This window comes from Vipera ursinii (genome assembly GCF_947247035.1).
Source record: "Vipera ursinii genome assembly, chromosome: 3".
Taxonomy (NCBI): Eukaryota; Metazoa; Chordata; class Lepidosauria; order Squamata; family Viperidae; genus Vipera; species Vipera ursinii.
Window position 1 is genome coordinate 28,057,902 of NC_139516.1, and position 26,389 is coordinate 28,084,290.

The window sequence follows — 26,389 nt, forward strand, 5'->3', positions numbered from 1 at the left end:
CTGGTGAAACTGTGTAGGAACAAGCTACCAAGGACAATACCGTTTAGATCAGGGGTCTTCAAACTTGGCCCTTTTATGACTTGTGGACTTCAACTCCCAGAATTCCTCAGCCAGCAAAGCTGGCTGAGAAATTCTGGGAGTTGAAGTCCACAAGTCATAAAAGGGCCAAGTTTGAAGACCCCTGGTTTAGATCTAAGAAAGTTATACATGGATTTAAGGGTTCAGATAAATTTGAAATATTGATTTACCATAAATTAGAATTGACTGTAAAAATAAACAGCTTCTCATAGGAATCAGATCTGGCTATCTTGGGAACTGCAAATGAAAACAAAAGTTAAAATGATGGTTTTAGAAATTGAACTCTGGAGGGGAGTAAAAATTTACAAGCATTGTGTGTCAGTTAATACTGGAACTTATAGAGTGTTACAAAATATAACATTGGAAATATTAAAGGAGATCTTTGAAGAATGCAATCAGAAGTTAGTAAATATAATATCAGCCCTGTCAGTATTATCTCTGCTTCTATGGATAGATTATGTCTAAACGTTTTTAACGAAAGAAAAACAGATGTGGAATAAATTTTATCTGTCAAGATAGAGAAAATATAAGTGTGAAAATACAAACAGCAAATCAAGAGAATGATTTGTAAAAGGGACCCTTTACCAGATATGTGAAGTTTTAAAAATTAAAAGGGAAATACAAACAATAAACCAAGAGAATAACCTGGGAAATGTTGTCATATTAGATCTCCAAAAAGGCTTGTTAAAGCCTTGCATAAATCTATGTGATAGCATAAAAAAGAATTGAAATCAAATCATATTTAAATATTTTATTGAATTAAAATGTGAGTCTGTTACAAGTAAAAGGAAGGAATATAACTTGGTTTAATAGATCAATGTTAAAGAAAGACTTTAAAAAATTGTTCTGGCAGCCCTTTAGAAACTTTTAGCTGACAACAGGATTGAACAGTTAATGTTTTATGGATTTAATTATAAATAAGGGATGGGACATAGGATGAAAAGATATTTGTTTAACCTTATACTATGAAGAGTTTGGGTAGGCTTGTTGTGCTGAAGGTAGGAAATAACTGCTTTATGTGTTGCTTTTCTTTTTCTTTTTTTCTGCACTTTTTATTCTTTCCATTCTCTTTTCCATCTCTGCTTAGTTTCCATTAGTTTTTACTATTGTATTAAAAATTTTTTAATAAAAATATATTAAAACAGAACATCAGAAGGAAATAGCTTTTCATAGGTAGATACAACTTTCCCCATTTTTTCTGTTATTGTTGTACTGAGAAGAAACTGGCTTAGACCATTTCATTTTCCTCTTGATGACAATGAAGAGAAATACAAGCTTTAAATTACAATTCATAGAATTCAGTATTTTCAAAGCAATATTTTCATATTTTTTTTTAAAAAAATCACTGTACATCTAGATGAGGAATGATCAGGTTGAAGACAAAACAGAACTGAGAAATATGAGAAAAAGTGTACAAATGTTTCTATAGCTATTTTATCTATAAGTATAGCTAGCATATCTTTAGGTAGCCATACATTTATGGCAAGAAAAAAATTCACATAAGCATCTGGAATGTGTTGAATATGAGTTTGTCCTCTAGTGTTCCATGAAGGAACTGTGATTTATCAAGTGCCTTATAGAACAAAGGGATACTGGTACTACATCCATAAAGAGAACTGTAGAGAGAAAGACATGCTTAAATTTCCACTGTCTAATTCAGAAGATATTCTGTGGGGTTCCTAAGGAACAGATTCACATAGTCTGGCATCCTATGAGCAATGGTGACATATTCAGCATGTAGGCATTTCTCTGCTGACACCCTACTGATGAGCTGTCATGCAGGACTAAAGAAAGTGTGACAGAACTAAGCCATAGGACATTCTGGATACTCCATATTCACAGCTGAGAGAAGAGTAAAAGAAAAAGATGATTGTCAGAATGTTAGAATATCAAGTTAAGCTATGAAAGTTCCTCAGGAATCTCAGGTTGCTTCTTAAGACATATCAAGTTGGCAAAAAGACAGTTTTGCTTTGAAAAGAAAAGGCACAAAAAAGCTTCTGAAACAATCTATTTTAATCCATGGAAAGACATTATGTTAAGATGGGGGAATATGGATTTTTGATTGAACATTGAAAGTCATGCTGTCAGGGAGCATTATAAATTTAGCATTAGTTTCTGGCACCTGAATAGATAGAACAATCAGGGCAAAAATGATCTATCTCCAACGATGAGTGCATAAGATGCTGCTGTTGGACAGTGGTTTTTCACATTGCTAGGTGTAAAAGAAGGCCTCCAAGCCATAGGTAGTCAGGAGATTTTTTTTATTGCAAATTTTATTATTTAAAATGTTGGACAAGTTGTTAACAGTCTGACATTCGTTCTTGTCTTACATCATTTTTGTGTTTTATATACATACATACATATACATACATACATATACATACATATATACATATACATATATACATTTTATGTATATATCATTTATATACAGTTATACAATAGTCAATCTTATCGACCACCTTATTCTAGTAATATGTGAAATCAGCATCCTGTATATCTCTATTGAGATTTTCCTTTCTGTTCCCACCATAGGTAAAACTTATTCCAAATTTTGTAGTAATCTGACTGAACTTTATTTTTTATTTCCAAAGTTAACTTGTCCATTTCTGTGCACGCCCAAATTTTATTTATCACTTCACTCTCTTCAGGTATTTCACTATTTTTTCCATTTCTGGGCGAATGTCATTCTCACTGCTGTGATGATGTGTATTATATATAACTCTTCTTTGGTATATTTCTCTGTTGTTATGCCAAGTAGGAAAAATTCTAGTCTATAATCTACTCTCCGTCCTGATATTTCTTCTAACCATATACATATCCTTTGCCAATACTCTTGCGTCTTATTACAGGACCACCAAACATGAAAATAAGTACCTAATTCTTTGGAACATTTCCAACAACTAGGGGATATTTTTTTGTACATTTTGGCTAATAGCACTGGAGGGAGATGCTACTGGTAAAACATTTTATATAAATTTTCTTTATAAGCTGAGGCCAGCGTTATCTTTTTATTTCTATCCCAGAGAGTTTGCCATATATCAAGATCGATACCATGTCCCAAATCTTTAGCCCATATCAGCATTGGTTCTTTAACTTGTTCCTCAATCATTTTATACCCCAATAGCAGACTATACAATTCCCTTATTTGTTTCTCATCTGGCCCCAATAAGATTTTATCCAATGTGGTTTCTTGAATATTTATCCCCCCTTCTTTCTTATCTTTCCCATATTGTGTTTGTATCTGTAAGTAAGCCCACCATTCCAATTTTATCCCTTGTTGTTCTAGTTCCTGTCTGGATTTCAATTCTCCCATTTCAATCATAATATCCTTGTATGTAGTACTGTTTTCCAAATTAAACAAATTTGGGTAGACTATCACTTCAAGGGTGGACAACCAGACTGGTACTTTAATGTAATTTTGTTTTCTAATTTTATTCCAAATTTTAAGTAGTGCTTGTCTAATCCGATGGTTTTGAAAATGTTGATATAGCCCTTGCTTCTCATTCCATAGGAATGTGTGCCAGCCTAATTGCATATCATGGCCTTCTAGAGTTAATAATCTTTTATTCTTTCAAATTATCCATTCTCTAATCCAGGTTAACATTGCTGCATGATAATATGTTTCCCAGTCTGGTAGTCCAAAACTCCCATTTTCTTTAGCATCCTGCAGGTGTTTCATTTTAATCCTCGGTTAAAATGAGGAGAAAGCGGAGGGATGTTTCAAAAAAGCAACACTACCAAAAGTTACAGATGAAATTAAAAATATGTTGAATGAAGAAATTAGGATGACAGAGATGATTACAGCCATTAATAAAGAAAAAAATAATAAAGCATCGGGTCTTGATGGCCTCCTGACAGAAATCTATAAGAAACAACAAAACATCTTAGGACAACCTTTATTGGATGTGTTTAACGTGGTCCTGGATGAAGCAAAAATCCCAAAGTCATGGTCAGAGACAAATATTGTTCTGATCCCAAAAGACAACACAGACCATACATCAATCCAAAACTATAGACCAATATCTTTACTTAACTTTGATTATAAGATATTTACAACAATTATAGCTGAGTGATTAAAAACGTTTTTAAATGATTTTATACATGTGGATCAGAATGGATTTCTAGCCAAAAGACAAACTAAGCACAACATTAGGATAATATTGGATATGTTAGAATACTACAAAATACATAGTGGACAGCAAATGACGTTATTATTCTTAGATGCCCAGAAGGCTTTTGATAATGTTACATGGTCGTTTATACATCAACAACTTAGGTATATGGATATGGGTGAAAAAATTATAAACATAATTAGGGCAATATATTCTAATCAGGAAGCTAAAATAATAATAAATGGGGAAGAACTAGATAAATATGGGGAAGCCACTGGGTTGAAAATAAATAAGGGTAAAACTAAAATGATTGTTAAAAATATAACGAATAAACAGAAAGAAAATTTGGCTAGGATTATGGATATACAAATAGTTAAGAAGATAAAATATCTAGGGATGACTATTACGGCCAGATGCACTTCAATCAAAGAAGACAATTACAACAAAATAGTGAAACAAATAAAAGAAGACCTGGAAAGATGGGGAAACTTGAGTCTTTCATTGTTAGGGAGAATTGCTGTCGTAAAAATAAATGTACTACCTAAAATCCTATTCCTGTTCCAAAATATTTGTATACAACTAGATCAAAAAATTTTCAGGAACCTGAACAAACTGACATTAAATTTTATATGGCAAGGGAAAAAACTGGTAGTCAGGAGATTTTCTAAAATCCATTGTTCATTACTGATTTGTCAGGGGGGACTTGTTTCAAACAATACATGTTTTAAAGCAATATTTACAGTATATGTTAATTAGCATATTAATTGGGAGAGAAGGAAATTATTTTGAATAACTTCCCTGCTAAATACAGTATTACCAGAGTTCCATTTTACACTTTCTGCTTACTCAGGTTCCCTTCTATATATCTATATATCAATAGGACTCAGATATAGCTTGGATTACACTCTGTGGCAAAGACACGCAAAAAAAAATCAGAAAATCCGAAAGAGGGCCAATTCTAGTGAAAAAGTCATATTTTGTAGCTCTTCTAATTTATTGTGGATCTCAAAGGGAAGAGTATTCCACAGCCTCAAGATAATAGAGTAATTCTATGCTCTTTGCTATAATATTCCTGATTAATGTGGATTTGAATCTTGAAGTGGGATTTGAAAAGTGGACCTAAGCTGACTTGGGAGACATAGAGACAAAACACATTTTATCCCTTCTCAGGCACCACACAAGCACACTCAGTAATGCATACTTGAGGAACAGATTCAATTAAAGGATTCAATAAAGAATAATTCAAGGTTTAATTCTGAGTTTACTCAAATATGCTATGGTTGGAGATAATTGGCAAGCATCCAAATAACTGTAGCTGTTTTATTTGTTGATTTTTTGCTTTTGCAGAATGCAATGAAAATTGCAGGGAATGGGTCTGTAAAGTTTCAGCAGATACAGTAGTTTCAAGGATCTCACTGAAATTCATGTTAACTATTTTTCTTGCATCTCTTTTGAGGTAGAGATATGTAACAGAAACAAAGCAGCTGTCAAATTCTCCTGCAAAAAAACACAGAGTGAGAGTTTGTTACTTTAACTTAAAAATGTTCAAGTTCTCACTGAAGAGCCTTTTGTTTATCTAGGCTGGTAGAATTGTTGGTAGACGGCTTCAGTGGAAAGGTTAGCCTCTTTGGGATCCCTGTATTATGTAATTGGTGCAAACTGCCCAAATATGGGAAGGAAGCTTTTGCCTGTATCATATTTGGGCAGACAAAAACACTTAATACATATCTCCTCCCTGGGTCTCCTCCCTCCCTGACACAGTGACAAAGTGAGAAGAGCCTGTGGCTTAGAGGTTAATACAGCTGCCTAATATGCAAGCAGCTCAGGTTCGAATCTCAGAAGGGTATGGCTGGCTGATGAGAGCTAAATAGCTCAAAATAGCTATATCAGTCTTCCTTTAACTCTTTGTTGGCAATCCAAATTTAACATACAAATGATTTGTCGCAGTAGCGACTGCTGCCTGGGATAGCCCCTAGATTGGGGCTGATACGGGCAAAAGCTTCCTTCCCATATTTGGGCAGACCGAGTGCTTCAGAAAAACACTTAATACATATATATATATACACATATACATACACACACACACACACACACACACACACACACACACACACATATATATATAATATTTATTAATACATGTTATATATAATATAATATTATAATTAATATAATTCTTTATAACTCTTTAAAATATCTTATGATACATATGTAATAGCAATCACAGGGTCTCTCTCTCTCTCTCTATATATATATATATATATATTATGTATTATATATTATATATGACACATATTCTATATATTATATATCATATCATATAATTAATATTTTTTTTATTGAAAAGTTTTAAAATACAATTTTCCTTTAAAAAAAAACCCCTTCCCCCTCCCTTCTCCCCCCCTACCTCCCCCCCTACCTCCCTCCCTCCTCCCCCCCTCCCTCCCCCCCTCCCCCCCGACTTCCCAGAGCTGAATACAAGGTATATATATAAAAAGAAAAAAAAGAAAAGCAAACATAAGCAACCATGTACTAACAACTATAAATTCTAAAATCCATCACTCTCTAGCTTATATAGGATAAAACAAACCTTAGCAATATTAAATATATATAAAAAACTAAAATAAAAAAACACTTTCTAGCTTATATATGATAAAACAAACCTTAATAATATTAAATATACATTAAAAACAAGAAAAAAAACCCCAAAATAGAAAGAGGAAAAAAAACAGAAAAAAAGGGGAAAAAAGAATTATTCAAATACTATATAATACTTCTCAACCCTATACTTGTCCTAAATAGACTCCATCCATTTTGTCCATTCCATAATATAACGTTCTTACAACTAATCTTTCAAATTAACCAAAATCTTCGCCACCTCAACCAAATCAGAAAACTTTAAAGTCCACTCTTCTGTAATCGGCCGTTCCTCTTCCAGTACCACATCTATAATTATTCCATACAATAAAAAAAAGATTGTGAACAAAACTTTAACCTCCATTTAGAAATCTTCTATATATTCCACCAAACTTTAGTCCAAAAAAACTCACCCTTTCCACAAAACCACCACATATAAAAAATATATTGTGTCTACACCCAGATCTTTTCCCACCTCCCATCCTTGACTATGAATACGTCGTAGAAATTCCATAGACTTCTGCAAATCCTGCTATTTTCTCTTCTTAGAACGTTTTGCAGCAGCACGCGTCACCCTCTGTTCTATAGAATCATCCGACGAAGTTGTATCTTGATTTCCTCCAACACCGTTGTCTTCTATCTGACCACCTTCGACCTCTTGATGCACTCAATATGATATATTGTATATCATATCTCACTGTGTGTGTGTGTGTGTATAAACCCTGTGATTGCTATTGCATATGTATGATAGGATGTTTTAAAGAAAGACTCTGTACTACATGCAATAGTCCTCCATTAAATGCTCTGGCTCAGGCCTAAATAATTTGATTCTCTCCCTCTCTCAAAAGGAACCTGCCTAAATAAACTCTAGCAAAAACACAATTAGAGCTGAAGCCCCTGAAATGCCCTGCTAGGTAGAGTTTGTGAAGTAATGAAACCCACCAGAAGAGCTCCGTACTTCACATTCTCTTTGTATGAAAGGAAAGTGACAGAAATGTTGAAAATTTTGCAGACCCTGAAAGTCAATGAAAGTTTAGATTCACTTTGAGATTTCTCCAAAGTGATCTGAGGGCACCTGATTTGATCTGATACATCAAATGTATTTATTTATTCATATACATACCAGTTGGATTTTTTTTAAAAAAGTATACTAACAAGAAACATGCAGCAGGGATGAATGGACTATGTACAATTACAAAAAAATCAGGACACAGCTGAAAACATGTAGGCAGGACAGAGAAGGTTTAAGAAGGAGTTCAAAGTAAGAAAATATTGTATAATTTTGGTGTATACATATGGAATTTTTCTCCAAATTGTCCCATATTTCAAAATTACTCACATGGAGTTACATGTGCTTGAGACCCAGGTTCTCTTTATCTGATCTATTTGAAACCCAAGATTTGGGTCAAGTCTGTGGGATGAGAAAGCCATAATATTAGAAAATACTGGATGTTTCATTACTTCTGCTTTTGCCACTCTGTGCTCTCTATCCATAGTTCTTCCTTAGCCTTTTGTGTTCTTTCTGTGATCTAAACTCCACCTGAGCTGATACAAATAATAGCACACAAACACACAACAGTGGAGTGGAGTGAGTGGGGTAGGGTGGGGTGGGATGGGATGGGATAGGATAGGATATTAACTAAGCCATAGTCCATTTGATATAAAGTCTAGAAGAAAAGTTATAAAGGATAATAAAATAAATTGCCTATTTTAAATAAAAAGAATATTCTACCCGGAGAATACCATAATACATAAATTGAGTTCAGAAACTGACAAACTAAATGATAAAACCAACAAATAAAAATATAGCAGGAAGCCAAATGCAAAATGAAATGATTTTTGTGATAGATGTTGCAAATTTCCTATTTTTGCAACATAAAATTATCTCATAGAATCATGTTACTTTCTACTTGATTTTAACAACTGTGTTCAGGTCCAGATGCCAGAGTCATAAAAAAAGGTGACAAACTATATTACACTTTCAGTCTAAAGATGGGCAAATAGCCCATGGTAGATTGGAAGCCAAGAAACATAAACAGAAGGATAGTGTTTTTTTTCAGAAACAAATTCTTCATATGGAGTTGAGCAAAAAATGAAGTTATGCTTTGTTTTCTTTATATACTTTTTAGTATTAGATTGAGCCCCTTATTCATCATCAGCCTCAGAAAGCAAGTTCCCACTAGTTTGAACTCTTAATGAATTAGCTATCAATATTTTTGCTAAAGTAAACAAATAAAACCCTGCATTATATTAAATCACTAGTATGATTGTCCTCTTCACAAGGCAGGAATTATTTTATATTAGCATATTATCACAGTCAGGAACCATGACAAATGGTTCACCATGAAATAAACAATTTGTCACATAATAGCTAAATGAAAAGAAAGACACTTGGTAAGCCAATTTTATAAGTATTTTCTTTACCACTAGGATAACACAAAAAGTAATATGAGATATTATGGAACTTTGCTTAGGAAATGTCAAATAAATGACAACCTTTTATTTCAGAAGAGTGAGTTTGGATGTGTGTATAATTAAATCCATTGTAAACATCACTTCAAAAATAATTTATTTCGTGGAAAGGATGTCGTCTCATGTTACACACTGCCAAATCTAACAGAATAAAAATATAAATGGATACGATAGGGTTATCATATTAAAATCAGAGCTGTAACAATTAATGAGAGTTCTGAAACATAACCTGCCTTTTATATTCAAAATACACTTTTTGTGGCAGAACTTGAATTGTCTGAACAGACCTTAATCTTATTGTTATCATCTTTTTGCACTGTGCACACACTTCTAATCTCACAAGATTTATATTATGTTCTGAAAAGTTGAGAATTTGGGTTCTTTTTTTAAAAACTATAAAACTGATTGGAGCCTATGATTTACATAAGATCAGATAATACCTGGCTGTTATGGCAAAACAATGCTTGTAAACATTGTTTATAATGTTTTCCCCCTGCAGATTACTTATGTGCTTTTAATGTCATATACTGCCTGGAGTCACAGTGTATAGGTTGAGTGGCTATATGCATAATCATAATCATAATAACAACAACAATAATAATAATTAGCAAAGGATGATGGTTACAAATACCTAGGCATATTAGAAGCAGATAACATCTTGAATGGAAAAGTCAAAGAGTCAACCCAAAAGGAATACATCAGAAGAGTCCGCAAAATACTAAAATCAAAGCTGAATCCTGGAAATATAATTAAAGCCATTAATACATGAGCAGTCCTAGTGATATGCTACCCAGCTGGAATTATCAACTGGACATTGGCCAAATTGGAACACCTAGACGGGAAAAGACATAAACTTTTGAACATGCATCATGCTCTACATCCACGTAGTGACATCAACAGATTGTACCTGCCAAGATGAACAGGGGGCAGAAGGCTACTACAAATCCACCAAACTGTCAAAGAAGAAAAATGAAGTTTGTATGACTATGTGAATCAAAGTACAGAAAAATTGCTGCAGGCTGTGAAAACAAAGAGCATTATCAAAATAACAGAAACAAAAGTAGAAGATGAGGAAAAATGGCTGGATGATAGATTAAATAGGAGCCTTGGTGGAGCAGTGGGCTAATGCCTCCTTAAGTAACACCAGCTGCCTGCAATTAGTGCAGGTTCGCATCCCACCAGGCTCAAGGTTGACTCAGCCTTCCATCCTTCCAAGGTAGGTAAAATGAGGACCCAGATTGTTGGGGGCAATAAGCTGACTTTGTAATAATGCCGCTTGGGGGGTGTATGAAAGCCCTAACAAGCAGGCATATACATAGAATGAAGGCTACTGCTAAGCTTGTAAGCCGCCCTGAGTCTTCGGAGAAGGGCGGGATATAAATGGGATTAAAATAAATAAAAAATAAAAAAGATAAATAGATGGAAAACCAAAGCTTTGCATGGACACATTTGAAAAACATTGAAGGAAAATGTGAGAACAACTTGACATGGGCATGGCTTAAGATGGGAACCATCAAGAATGAAACAGAAGGCTTAATACTGGCTGCTCAAGAACAAGCACTACAAACTAATGCCATGAAAGTGAAGATACAAAAATCTACTGACAATCCAAATTGCCGACTTTGCAAGTTGTTGAGAATGAGAGGGTAAAGATCTTGTGGGACTTCCGAATAGAGACAGATCGCCATTTGGAACACAACACACCAGATATCACAGTTGTAGAGAACTGAAGCGTACAGCTGATTGATATTACTGTACCAGGAGATACTAGAGTCGAAGAAAAAGAACTGGGAAAAAATACTAAATAACGTGACCTGGCCATCAAAACTGCACAATTATGAATGAAACGTGTAACAGTAATACCCATTGTCATCATGGCACTGGGAACTACGTCCAAAAACTTTGCAAAACCCATCAAGAAGTTGCAGCTTCCTGCAACAAAAAACTGTGCTACTCAGAACATCTTACATTTTAAGGAGATACCTGGTTGATACCTAGGATGCTGGCAGAAGCCCATGTCAACCATTAGTGCCAGTCAATTTGAGTGTTCAGTTGACTGAGTTTCATGTTTTAGGAATAAAAGTTTAATAATAATAATAATAATAATAATAATAATAATAATAATAATAATAATAATAATAATAATAATAATATCATAAAGATCCTGGAGACAGCAGAATCGAAAAGAAAGAACTGGAGGAAATCACAAAATACAAAGATCTGCAAATAGAAATAGAATGACTGTGGCAAAAGGAAGCAAAGATATTACCAATAGTAATAGGTGCCTTAGGTGCAATAACAAAACAAGTGGAGTACCACTTAAAAACTATTGGCATTTACAAAATCACAATCAGTCAATTGCAAAAGTCAGCTTTACTTGAAACAGCTTACATCCTGTGACAATTCCATTGACATCATCAAATAATAACATCTGCGTGTCCCAGATCCTTGGAAAGAATTTGACAGATGAATGAAAAGACAAATCCAGTCTAAACATCTGGCTGACTGAGTGACATACCATAATAATAAACATTTAGATCTTCAGCAGCATTGTAAATAGAAAGGCATATTACTTATAATATTCACCAACATACAGACAAGTTATAATTGTAATATGTTTTAGCAGTAGCATTCAGTATGAGATAGAAAGGCAGTTTGCAGAGACTAAATCCATTGACTGGTAAATATGAAAATGTTCTGTTAGAAAATGGTGTCTGTTAATTTTTCAATTAACCTTTTTAATTCTACAGTATATAGCAAATATAAGTCACTGTAAACACTTTTAATATATATTTTCCTCTGTTTATACAGAAGTGCAAATGGCAGGGAGAAATAGAGGAAATTTAAACTCAGTTATAGAAAATTCTTCCTATTGATTAGAAACAATAATTTATTTTTGTTAATTTGTTCTGGGATTGCAATACATCCCAAGAGATGGCAAAATGATTTTCAGAATATCTCAGGAATTTACACTTAGACATATTACAAATAGTATATATATCTCTAGCGTTACTTGCAGAAAATTTGAATACTTGTCTTGTTTTGAATTCAGAGATTACCTATGAGCAAAAGGCATATGGCTTGCTATGTTTTGTTGCTGTTTACTTTACAAAGCAGAGAATCAGCTTTTGCTTATAAATACCACAAAATTATTATGTAGAGCCAGTGTGAAAAATTTGGCTGAGACTGAAAGATCCATGTTAGATTTTCTCTGCAAACGATCCTGACATATTCTCTTATTCATTGGAAAGAATTTATATTCTTTATTATATTTTATAATTTTTGAATGTAGCTTGGACAAAGTTTTTTGTGTTACTTGGACATACTGTAGTACTTACTTAGAACTTTGCATCATCCCTTTTAGTAGCACAAGTTAAAATAGCAAACATTTGGAAAATGATTTTTTATATATATTTGTCAATACGGTTCAAGCAGAAACGGTAATTCACTGTAAGATTCATATATCAGTGTAGTACCATTTATATTGAATATAAGATTTCTTATATTTATATTATTATAAATATTTATAATAGATTTTTAACAGCTAATCCAGATTGTTATCATCTTTCTTTTTTTTCTTTTTAGATGTTGCTTAAAATACTGCTACAGGAGTAGCTGTTTGGCCATTGATAAATACTAAAACAGTATTTTCCAAACTTGGTAACTTTAAAATGCGTGGACTCCAATTTCCAAAATTTACCAGCTAGAAATTTTTTCCCCTATAAAACTGAAAAAAATGGCAGAGACCAAAACAACATTTAATCTAGGCATGGGAAATAGTAATTACAACTGAACATGCTAAATTGAGTAATTTTGAATAATGATGTATCCAGTGGCTTTGAATATGCTTTAGTAAGTCTACATATTATTTTCATAGTTCCCTCTTGTAATGGTAGCTTGCAATGCTTTTAAACAAAATTCATAAAAATGTACAGACTGTGGTGAAGCCAGTCTTAAAACAGGTGGAATTCAGCAAAATGGTGGAAAATTAAGGATAGTAAGTCCTGTGGGGTATGGCATACTTATAAAGATATCTCCTTCTCTATTAAAGGGGGTTAATGGGAAATAGGATAAAAAAAGATGAATTGAGAGTAAATCTAGCCTGGAAAACTAATAAGCCTTGAAAATCCCCTCTGTTCAGAGTCATTATCATTAGCAATGATGTTAGACTTGTTAATTGAATAAATAAGTGCTTAGTTTGCTACTCCTATATTAGGTCTTTACCCATTACAATGGATATACACAAGTGAAGAAATATTTGAAATTATACAGACATACATACACACATTTGCATTGCTGATTAAATTCTGAAAACTGTACTGATACACCTTTTATATTTCGGGCCATAACTTTCTTTTCATAGGATGTTGCCTGTCCTTTAATTATCCAGCTTAATTTTAGACAATAGTGGCTGAGAAAAATATATTCAGGAGCGCAAGTGGCAATTGACCTATCTTTCCCTTCCATGACAGCTGTAGCAACACTAAAAGAGAAAGAGAGAAAAATTTGAAAGTGTTCTACCCATTTATTCCATAACACATATAGCAGTTTCATCTTTTACTGATATAAAACATAAAAACCCCACTTTACTGTACTTTTTATAATGTGTAAAGGACCAGTGATACCTCACCTAAACTGATTCAATTTAAGAAGAAAAAAAAATGAGATTTCAATCCATATGCAGAATAAGGTAAAAGGTAAAGGTTCCCCCGCACATGCGTGCTAGTCGTTTCCAACTCTAGGGGCCAGTGCTCATCTCCGTTTCAAAGCCGAAGAGCCAGCATTTGTCCGAGGATGTCTCTGTGGTCATGTGGCTGGCATGACTAGATGCCAAAGGTGCACGGAACGCTGTTACCTTCCCACCGTAGTGGTCCCTATTTTTCTACTTGCATTTTTATGTGCTTTCGAACTGCTAGGTTGGCAGAAGCTGGGACGAGTAACAGGCACTCACTCTGCTACGTGGCACTCGGGATTCAACCCGCCAAACTGCCAACCTTCTGATCGACAAGCTCAGCGTCCTAACCCACTGAGCCACCATCTCCCTTCATATGCAGAATAAAGGACATTAAAAAAAAAACAGCTCATGATGGATTCCCTATTCTCTCCATTTAGATTAATTATTCTGAGAAAATAGAAAAAGAGATTTTGTATGTATTAGTTGTCTTATTAAAATTCTTTCAGAATACCTGTGCAAAAGTCAAAACTCCATTTCTTTCATGTTTTTAAGATTAATTGAAATAAAGCAATACAATATTTTAGGTTCTCCTGCCCTAATACTGATGCTTAAAATAGACACATTCTACATTGCAATCCTTCTTTTTCTCCACTTCTGAACTCAAGTGCTGTTCATGCCATCCTTGAGTCAGGACAAAAATATCCTGGCATAAAATTTGCCAAACCAAACCTTATTCTGTATTGATTGCCTCAATTCCCAATCACTGATGTGATTTCCTTCCACGATAACGAGTAAATGAACCAAACACATTTACTTAGCTTGACAATGCCCTTGAATAAGAATCAAAGTAGAAAAATAAATGTTGCCAGGCCATGCTCTAAGCCTCCAAGTTGGAAATTATCCTTAAAGTAATTCCAGAACTAAGAACTAACAGAAGGAGAGCAGGGTCCCTGAAGATAATATTAAGAGTTAGCATTAGCAAATAGAATAAACAGCAAATCACAAAGTCCCCACTCTTATGATATTTATTGCCTTATTGTTTTCATAATAATAATATTTGAAAAATGTATGTAAATCTGTGTATCTTTTGCTGATGTATATCTTCAGTTAGACAAAGCATGAACTGCCAATATATCAAAGCTCTTTATACATATATCCAGTTCCCCTACAGGCTGTAAAATAGCACTGGCACCCTACTTGCTTCTGCTGGCAAAAAAATAAAATAAAATAAAGATGGGAAAAATAACTGGGGAAAGTCGATATCACCTTTCTGTGTTATTTTCCTCCCCTTCAGCTCAGAAAGCAGCAGGCAAAGCTGGGCAGGGTGGGTGACTATTTAGTGTGTCTAGATCACATGAAAAAAAACATGTTTTACTTGTAATGTGAAGTTCATCAAAAAGTCATATTCTTCCTGCTGTTGATAGAAACATTTCATGACTTTGTTGCTTCTGTGTGGGTTTTTTTTCCCCTTCTGCATTATCTGGTGGCATTGGGCACAGATGGTTTCTCTATAGTCCTTTATTTCACCTATGGGGAGAAATTAATTCCTGTGAGAAAGAAAAGAAATGCACAAGTAACAGCTAGGTGAAACTTTGTTTTGCCTCCCTATCTTTAAAACAGACAATAGCCATGGGGAGATGACTCAACCGACCCTGACAATCCAGACCCATCCCTATCGAAGCTGTGACCCAGTAGAAATGTCCTATCCCAGGGGACAGTTCCAGCCAGCAATCCGAGTGGCCGACTTGTTGCAGCACATCACTCAGATGAAACGGGGACAGGGCTATGGATTTAAAGAGGAGTATGAGGTGAGATGAATATTCACTCACTTGAATAATAGAAATGATTGAGATTAAAGCTACTGGAAAATGAGAATAAGTCCTGATTTCATGAAGAAGTGTCTTAATAAGACTTATTTTTATGTGTTACTGATCATGGTTTCCCCTCTCTTTCCTCCTGAGTCCTTTTTTCTCTTGCAGAGCTCCTATTATTCATACATTCATACATTGGCAAAATCAAAAATGGGAGCTTATGAGAATCTGACACTGGGTCTGTTTCAAATAGTATAATTAGTTCAGATGCAGCAGCTATGACCACTATGGTACAGCTATTAAATTTGTCCCAAAAAAATATGCCTATCTGCTGCTGGGCCTCCTTGGAGATGTTAATGGCAGTATACAAAGCCTTCAAATGGTCAGAACTGACTTAACTTAAAGAATGTCCCCTGTTATACTAGTCTCCAGTCTATGGAGATTCTCAGTTATCCAGGTCATGGTTGTCCCAAAGGTGCTTTTTCAAAAGGCAACTGGACTTTTTTTTCCTTTGAAAACATTTTGCTTCTCATCCAAAATGGTTCTTCAGTTCTGATTTAATGGTGGAAAAAGGAAGGATTTATATTCCTTGCAGTCATATGGTCATTACCCTCTTTATGAGACTCATTGAGGCCACTTGGCAGTTTATTTGTGCCCTCCAGGTTATCTGAATATTGCAAATGTGTGTGGAGCCTTCTTGGAACTGCTGAAAGGACTGTGTTGTCCTTTCATTGAAGAAACGTCTTCAAGGAAAAACAAAGTCTAATTGCCTTTTGAAAAAGTACCTTTGAGATACTACTCTCCAGTAGTCTTGTTTTTCTGTTGTTCATGTATGGCTTGTGGAAATGTCATTAAATAAGAACAGAAGGTAGAAATCTTTGCAGTGGCACTTATCCTGTGGTGTAACCTCCCTTCTGCAATGTATCAGGACTCAGCACCTGTTCTGTACCAGCCTGCTACCAGCCCTGCAGAAAAGGCAGGGACAACCCCTTTTACAAGAAGGCAAGAGGCTGGAATTAAGCCTGCCAAATTTATTGACATAAAAACACAGAGCAAAGAGAGCAAACACGAACCATGAAACAGGAGCTTTTCAAGCGGTTGCCTTCAGCAAACCAGCCTTCCCACACATTCCCCTTTTATACAGTTCAGGGTGTGGCTTCTCTCTGCCTCCTTCCGAGGTGCCCCATTGCCTTCCTGTTTACTCCTGATTGACTGCCTCCTGCGTCGGGCATCCTTGAACAGGGACAGCTGTGGGTCATCTTCATCCACGCTGACAGACTCACACAGCTGGGTCTGCGTTGTAACCAGATGGGAGGGGCCTGGCTGAGGGCTCTGTGGAGCCTCAATATTATTCTCAGCAAGCTCTTGAACACCCCCCTCCTCCTCCTCTGAGTCGTCCGACCCAACTGCCGAACCCATAGGCTGACCCTGAATCACAACAGCACCAACAAGTTTAGATCACTTTATGTTGGTCATCATCAATCCTGGCTCCCCTTATATTTATTTGTAATGCTTTAATTTACCTTGCAAAAAATGTCTTTATCTATTTTACTAATGTAAACTAAGCAGACAAAAAATCCTTACCTGCAGCAGACTGCACTGAATCTTCTCTTTTAATTGGGATATAAAATGTATAAAATATTACAATAGTTTAAGAGCTAGTTTAAAGATAAGACTCATTAAATAAAAGTAAATAAGAAAAAAGAAACAACTTTGACCACCTTCTGAGTGTCTGTAACAGCTAGTAAGCTCTTCTGACTGCAATGTATCACCTCTGAAGACTCAAGTCTGACACCTTCTGTTATTTTGGCATGATACTCTTTTGTGAAAGAACCTTAAACTATTGGAATAATTTTGTTCATTTAAAAATATATATTTCAAATTGCAATGTACTGCAGATATGGAAAATGGAATAACATTTCTAGATTTGAGTGTCAAGCCAAGCAACTTATTCAAGGAGGCCTGGTAGGCCAGAGATTTTGCAATTAGGAAGTTAAAAGAGTGGCATTCTGTTCTGAAGATTATTTTCATCTTTCCTAGCTCAATCCAGTAGTTAGTGAAATTTGTTGGTAGTATAATTAAGAAGCAATTACCTGTACTGATGATCTTCTGTTTAAATCAGGCACTATTGTTGGGCATCTGCTGCACTTGAGCATCCAAGTGGGATCAAGTTGTTGTACATTCCTGGCCACATATTTAATTAGTAGTGATAGACATTTTAATTTTACATAAAGCCTCCAATCAAATATATGTCTGCATATTACCATACATTCATGAGGAAACCAAATGTTTGCTCATTATTGCTACAACTAATAGGACCCACTTCAGTGGAGATTCATCATACATCACTTCACTGAAACTCGAAACTGACCTTGTCTACTTGTTACATTCCTTTCCTAATTCTCAGTTGATGAGATTTCATCCTGATGAACCTAAGGTATGAGGAGACTGGGAGGTTAGGTATTTGATGAATATCACTTTCAAAGTGCTATTAGAGCAATTCAGAACTATAGGGTAAGTAATGATTCACTTATCATTGATACCAGGAATATAATCATTATCATACAGTGTTGGGCATCTTGAAAGCATGTTCCTATAACTTCTTTTGTCCTTTAGTTAATTGTACCCCTAATTACTTACTGGTTATTTTTTTGCTGAAATTTTACTTACACCTGAGGCCTTTATAGAAGCAGTAGACAAAAAATACTCTAGATCCAGTAACTGAACACAAATACAAAGAATAGCAATGGATTACAATGGAATGTATGGTGATTTGGGAGGGAGCGTTGCTTAAGAAAGCATTATGTGATTGAAGAAGTTGAGAAGAATAGCCTCGAGATGGACAGAAGTCAATGCCTCAATCTTTAAGAAGAGATTTGTCTGAAATGGTAAGGGTCTCCTGCTTGAGCAGGAGGTTATACTAGAAGACCCCATGGTACCTTCGAAATCTGTTATTCTGTTATCTTGAAGTATAACATTATTCTTGCCTACTTATCATTTTGGTCATTGTTCTATGACTGCTATATTTAACTTAAACGAATAAGGCCAGAGCATTTTTAGGTGTCAGGTTTTCCATTCCAAGATAGGACCTAAGTCCACATTCCTTGTGAGTATAGTGGACACAGTGGTTGAATAGGTACTTGACATTTTGTTCTGTTTGTGTGTGTGATATCTTTCAGTGGGAGCAGAACTTTCAGTGGGAACACAGCATTGCAGGAGCAGACTGCCTCTGTGACATATTTGAGTATGGTTTGAGAAAAAATATACAGTATACTATGCATACTTGGATAAAATTCAAGATTCAAATTTTAACTGAAATAGCATGAAAAATGCACTATCATGGATAAACCAACCTGCATTTTTCAAGGTATTCTGGTTAAAAATATAAGGGTCTTCTTATTTGCAGATGGCTTATCCATGAGTATATATAGGATATATGGTTACTTTTTAAAAAAACTGAGGTAACCCATCTCCATTTTGGCATCTAAATTTCTCAGCTTATCCATAAGTGTTTATGATATATATAAAAAGGAATTTAGCCTTTGTAGTTAATAAATATGGCCTCCTCCAAACATGGCCCTTTATGACATATGTTAAGCAGCTTTGTAAAGTATAGATAAGATGTCTTATGAAGTGTTAATGGGCTGTGAAGAGCTGAATTACTCTTACTCTGATAACCTCAGATAAAGTTGCTGAAATGCTTAATGTAAGTAAGAGCCAGGTTTAATTTTCAATTTCTAGCAGCTGTATGGCATTTAAAATTATATCTGCACTAATCTTAGCACTTTGATGCTTTACCTTCAAGGTTGTATTTTGTTTCATGTTACTTTAAAGGCTGCAAAACTAAACACATATCAATGAAAACATTACTCCATATTCAGTTTTTTTTGCCATGTTAATACGTTTGCCACCAAGGACATTTCAATATCCTTTTTTTCTTTTTCTTTTAAAGCTAGGAAATTTATGGTGGCTATTTTATTATACCCTAATACGAGTTACACTTAATTATATTCCTCCTTTCTGGATAAAATTCTTTGAAAGACAAGCAAGCAACAACAGTAAAAACACATTAAACAAAATTTTAAAAGCTTCTTCTTGGTAGTCTTTGCTGACTTGCAAGTGTTCTTCATTTTTTTGTGGATGGCAAAAATAAAATTAGGATTTTTCTGACTTTTTGCTTTGTTTTTGTTTTAGGAGGAGTAGAAGGGAAATTTGTTTGTTATACAAACTTATACAGGTAGTCCTCAACTTGCAACAGTTTGTTTAGTAACACTTGGCAACTGATTCATATTTATGATGGTTAGAGTCACCTGTTCCAACCTTCTGACAAGCAAATTTAATGGGGAAGTCAGGTTCACCTAACAGCTATGTTACTAACTTAACAGTTGCAGTGATTCACTTAACAACTGTGGCAAGAAACTGTTTCACTTAGCAACAGAAATTTTGGGCTCAATTGTCATAAGCCATCGACTAGCTATGTACTATGCTATACTTTGGAAATTGGTGGGTCATCTTTTTTTATATAAAAAGTTAGTCAAAATTTAGACTAAACCAATAAAATACATCTATTGACAAAAAAGAAGAAAAGGACATGGCTGCTTAAAGGCAGATGTAATCCAGATGGAAAAGGTCTAGATTCTCTTTTCTTGCATTCCTTCCTCTTCCTTGGGTGAACAGTTGCAAAAATACAATTTTCACCTTTCACCTATCTGGTCCATTAAATTACGTCACCTCTATAGCTGTAATACTCAATACTCTTCCAATGTGATTAGTGAGGCTTAGGTTGAGAATACCCTTGAAAACAACAGAATGAAATGCTCAAGTCAAGAGGTAGTTGACTCGGTAATTCAGCAACACTTCAAATAAGATTATACTTTTTAAAGTAAAAAGCTATCTGTCGAAAGAATACTGACTCTGCTAATATTCTTCTTATATGAAAAGGTGTTTTATTGTAGAGTTGTAGAGATGAATTTTCAAAGCTTTTGGCACCTTCCAACTCTGTGATTCTTTGAACGCTTGTACACTTAGGGGGAAAATGAACATAGTCAAGCACGTGAATAACAACCACAATTTTAAACAGCCAAGTGGGAATGTCTACAATATTGAATGCTAAAATTTTCAAGTGGCAATTTTCTGGAGGTGATTTGGAAAAGACCGAAACAAACAAGTTTTGAATAGTTATAGTTTGCCTTTTCTTTTTTCCCTGATTGCATTTTCCAGCTGTTTTTAGGCTGCTGGTTCATTGATTCCCCCCTCCCATTTTTTTGAACCTATTAAAAAGCAGTCTTACAGCTCTGGACTTTAACCTTTGGCTCTGCATTTTTATATTTTAAATACCAATATCAATTTATTACTCTTGGACCATTTCCCTAACCTATGAAGTTTGTTTTTTATATCATTGCCTTATATAGTAATTTAATATTGAAGAATCAGAAACTAGGATTAAGTCTTCTGACATTTTTCTTCATGCTTGCATTCAATATATATTTATTTTTTTACTTAAATTATTTATATGGTTACTCGTCTCATAACAGTGGCTCAGTTTGATGAGGAAACACTAACACCAATTTTCAAGCTATTTACATATCTACATAATTGTCATCTCATGTAAGCCACAATTAACTAACTAATGAGAATGGCAAATGCCTTGTTTAAATCATTATATACTATGCCTACAATACTGCCCCCAAAGAATGCCTAATGAGAAATGTGATGAAATTAGTGCATTAGCTTCTAAAAATAAAGTGGCAAGCAGTTTCCTGTATCAAAATTATAAATTTGATTATAAAATCAGAAAGAATTATCAGCTTTTTCCAGTATGTCCTATGAACAGATTAAATTCATTTCTTTTAAAATAAAAAGGTATTTATTTGAAGCTGTGAATATACTATGATATTATTTTGGAGATTTCAGATTTACCAATCCTGTCTTTGAATAATATGGCAAATTGGGGTGTTTTTTTGTTTTTTGTTTGTTTGTTGCAGCACACGATGCAACTAAATTACTATCAATTTATTGAAACAAGATATAAATATATATCTTGTCTTTGATGAAGAGAAATACCTTATTTCAATTACTTTTTTCCTATATTTTTCCCCACTCAGAACATTAGCTGCTATTAGGTAGCATTTTCTTTGTACAACAAAATGAGGTGTGATCAAAGATCTTCCCATTTGATGAAACATTATTTTGTAGACATAGTCGCTGAGTTCACTCTCATTTAATACCCATTTTGCCAAGAAACCATCCATAGTGCACCTGGAATTACTGCTTCCCAGAAATTTTATAAACTACAGTCTGACACAACTTTGTCATTTTTTTATTAAACAATTATAATGTCACACCTTTACTATAATATCTGGTATATTACAATAACCCACAACATCACAACCGAAGAAGCTAGTGTTATTGGCTCTGGGTTTCTATGGATCGCAAATTAGTTAGCAATAGTGGCTGCTCCATCACTGGAATTTTTTAAGAAGAGACTGGACAGTCACTTGTCTGAGATGGTATAGGTTCTCCTGCTTGAGCGGGGGGCTGGACTAGAAGACTTCCAAGGTCCCTTCCAACTTCTCTTCTCTTCTCTTCTCTTCTCTTCTCTTCTCTTCTCTTCTCTTCTCTTCTCTTCTCTTCTCTTCTCTTCTCCTCTCTTCTCTTCTAGTAAATGATGAATTTTGTAATTATGGGTTTCACATAACATTTTTTGGGTACCATTCATGATTATAGGTTACATTTCTTGTCTGTGAATTAAACTATTACCAACTCTAAAGCCATTATGTATTTAGTACTCCAGACTATGCTGAATATACGTTTTGGGGGATTTTATCACAGAAAAAAAATCTTGGAGAGAGTGTTGTCACTGGTGTGAATAGTATTATACCTTCTTCTCCATTCATTCTGTGCCATTCCCAATGTCAACTCTTGTTCTAAGTTATCTGAGCTTGTCAATGTATGTAAATTATTCCAGGTTGTTTTATGAGTATCCCCATACCTGATAGAATAGAATACTACATGAAAGCTTGTAAAAGAGATTTAAGTTGATCCATACATATATTTGGTGTGTGAATGCCAGTATGCACTCCACATGTATTTGTCTATATGGTTATAATGGGAAAATTGTATGGAAACTCTTATATTACCAAGTGCTTTTATTCTTTAATTTATAGTACACCTTATGGCCTCAGTTTTAATGCCATATATGTATGCTGATATTTCATATGGACATGAGAAAGATAACCCCCATCTCTATTTTAGAGATGGCATCATAATGACAACAATAACAATACCTTCCCAGACTCCCTTTTATCAGTAAAAACAATACATATGTAGAAGAAAAAATCTTCCAATTGTTTTTGTTTCAATTACATTAGCATAGACATTTATAAGTTACATAAGCCATAGGATACTAATGGTCTCTTCATTATTGTTCATTATTGTTTTCCTGAGAAAGCAGTTGTCTTGGCAGAGTGCTAAATTATATGCTGCCTCTTTCTTGCCCTTTACTTCATTATGTTTAAATAATCCTGAAGGTCTTCCCTATTTTATAAATATTCCACTCTTTAATTTGCAGGCTCTACCTGAAGGGCAGACAGCATCTTGGGACACCGCCAAAGAAGATGAAAACCGCAATAAGAATAGATATGGCAACATCATCTCCTGTAGGTGCAAATTCAAACTGAACTGAACTTCCTGTGTGTATCTGTAAGCATCTTATATGTATAAGAGCATAACTGTAACAAAGAATAACTTTCTAGTCTTTGGAACATTTCAGCTTAATAACAGCTTCTGTGTTAGTGTTCCCCCCTTCCCCCATTTTTTTCATTGATTTATTGTTCTTTGTACAGATATACATTGGTCTCAGTGAAGTGAAGTGACCAAAATCTGCTTTTTCGGGGTGAGGGGTTGGCATTTTCATACATTGAAGAGATCTGGGAAAAGAGGTATGGGAACATCAGTTTCATGATATCAAGCTCTTTTCCCAGCTGAGCATATGGCTTTTTGTTGGCCAGGAATCTATTTTCTTCAGGGCAAAATGCAGGCAGAGCTGTTGATGAATTTTGTTATTTGGAACGTAGTGTTATCTCTATGTGTTCTACCCGACATATAGAACTTGGGTCAAGAAACTTTTTCTGCCTGTTTCAGTAGTGCAAGCTGAGAGAGATTAAAGAGTGATGAACCTCTGATGTGATTCAGATCATAGATAAAAGTTAAACAGTGAATCTTTATGTACAAGATTCATTTATAAATGTATAAGGTTTGGTGTCACCTCCAGGTAAGCAAATTCTACAGATGGGCTACTATCATCAAGAAGGCCCAATAGGGTCAATTCACTGGCCCATATCCAAAGAAGGAATTATAAAGAGGACTTCCCTATCAATCTCAGTGCATAAAATCGATCTCACTAAAAGTTGTTCCTGTAGTTGAAAAGAGCAGGGCTACTACATTTGAAAGACTTCTATGTATTTGTTGGCATTGCTTTGGATTGCAGAGTGAAACCAATATTTGTGTTGCAATATTACCAGTAGCATGGCAGCTAGATTTTCACAATTGCTGTGTGTTGTTAAGTTGTGACTTGGGACAATTGACTAATTTTAGTTGGCACTTTAGAAAATAAATTAAAGAAAGATCATTCATGCACTTGTTCTAAAACATGAACTCACCTACCCTACGATATCTTTAAAAAGCATTGCCCCATCAACCTGCATTAAAAAAAATCAAAATTCAGACAACAGTAGAACACGTGTAAGATTGCACTGTAAATATTTTATATTCAATAATTTTGTATGGTATAATGTAAGGTATAATAATATAATATAATAATCATAATATAATATAATATAATATAATATAATATAATATAATATAATATAATATAATATAATATAATATAATATAATATAATATAATATAATATAATATAATATAATATAATATAATATAATATAATATAATATATATAATATAATATAATATATATAATATAATATAATATAATATAACAACATAATATCATAATATATCATAATATAACAACATGCACAATTACTTTAATTCAAAGTGAAAAAGCTTTGGAGAGGATTTGGATACTTGCTACACCTGTTTATGGGGTAGCAAGGGGATTGGAGGCTAAAGCATATAAAACATATAAAGAATGGCTGCTGGAGTTAAGTATGTCTAGTTTAACGAAAAGAAGGACTAGTAGAGACATGATAATAGTGTTCCAATCTCTCAGGGGTTGCCACAAAAAATAGGGGATCAAGCTATTCTCCAAAGCATCTGAAGGCAGGATAAGAAGCAATGGATAGAAACTAATCAAGGAGAGGAGAAACCTGGAATTAAGGAAAAAAATCCTGTCATAATTAATCAGTGGAATAACCTGTCTCTAGACGTTGTGAGCACTCCAACACTGGAAGTTTTTAAGAAGATATTGGACAACCACTGTCTGAAGTGGTATGGGGCTTCCTGCCTGAGCAGGGGATTGTAGTAGAAGACCTCCAAGTTTTCCCTAACCCTAACACTTTCAACTCTGTTATTCTGTTATTGATACATCCCTAAAAAGCCACACTTTTTTTTACTGGAGTTTCATGTAATGTTAGGGTACAATGAGCTTGATATGTATACTTCTGGAACTGTGTGGCTTCTAGGTGAACCAAAAAAAATGCATTTTCTTTAAGGTATTGCAAATAGATGCCTCAGATCAGGGGTCCCCAACTCCCGGTCCATGGACCCGCACTGGGCCACAGCATGCCAGAAACTGGTCCACACAAACAAGCAAAGCCCCATCCATGGGATGCAGGCTGCATGCAAAACCATGCCCCATCTGGTCCACAGAAAAATCTCTCTCCATGAAACCAGTTCCTTGTCCCCAAAAGATTGGGGCCACTGTCACAGATAATCACATTCACAAACACCTTTTCCACTTCAGTTCAAAATGTGATAGCTGCACAAATGAGAATGCTTTTAAAAATGCTTTAAGGCTAATATAATGTATCTTAGGATACAAATGCAACCTAGCTGTCTGACTTAAACCACAATGCAGCTTCTAGTTCACATAAATTAAATTAAAATAAATTAAATCCATGATGTATAAGCAAAGTTGTTTAACAGCACAAAGGAGGAATCATAATTTGTTTATTAAGCATGTTAATGGGGCATAGAACATTGAGCACAAGGTAGGTAGCTAGGAAAGTGCCAATAAAGCAATATCAAAATGATTAAAAGGATGTTAACCTTTAGGAAAATGTTTACAAAGTTGAATCATTGTTCAAGAAAAGGAGAAGCTTAACCACTGCTAAAATAAATGGCAAAATAGACATATGACCTTATGAATGTAAAGTCATGGATAACAAGATGACTTTTTCTCCTGGAATAATTGTTGATTTGAATTAAGAAAGCAATTAAAGGGGTTTCTTTAAAAAAACGTGTCAGAAGTGACATAAAGTGGAGGGCTTTGTTTGAAACAATAGTCCACCCAAAGACAGTTTAGTACTAAAGCTGTTGTTAAGAAAGGCCATTAACACCAGTCTGTCCTGAGAATCCTTTTGGGGGACTGAAAGTATAATGGCTGCCCACCTTGTAAGAGGTGATTGTGAATGATTTTC

General features: G+C 34.6%; 1 protein-coding gene across 1 annotated transcript in view; it reads left to right on the forward strand.

Moving 5' to 3' along the window:
• Window positions 1-26,389, forward strand: part of PTPRT (protein tyrosine phosphatase receptor type T) — a gene marked incomplete at both ends in the record, with an annotated part of 687,552 nt that overhangs the window by 611,721 nt on the left and 49,442 nt on the right. The window contains 2 exons of the mRNA XM_083358025.1: window positions 15,598-15,785; window positions 23,359-23,446. Of these exons, the coding sequence (XP_083214151.1) occupies window positions 15,598-15,785; window positions 23,359-23,446 (276 nt within the window). The remainder of the gene's footprint in view (window positions 1-15,597; window positions 15,786-23,358; window positions 23,447-26,389) is intronic.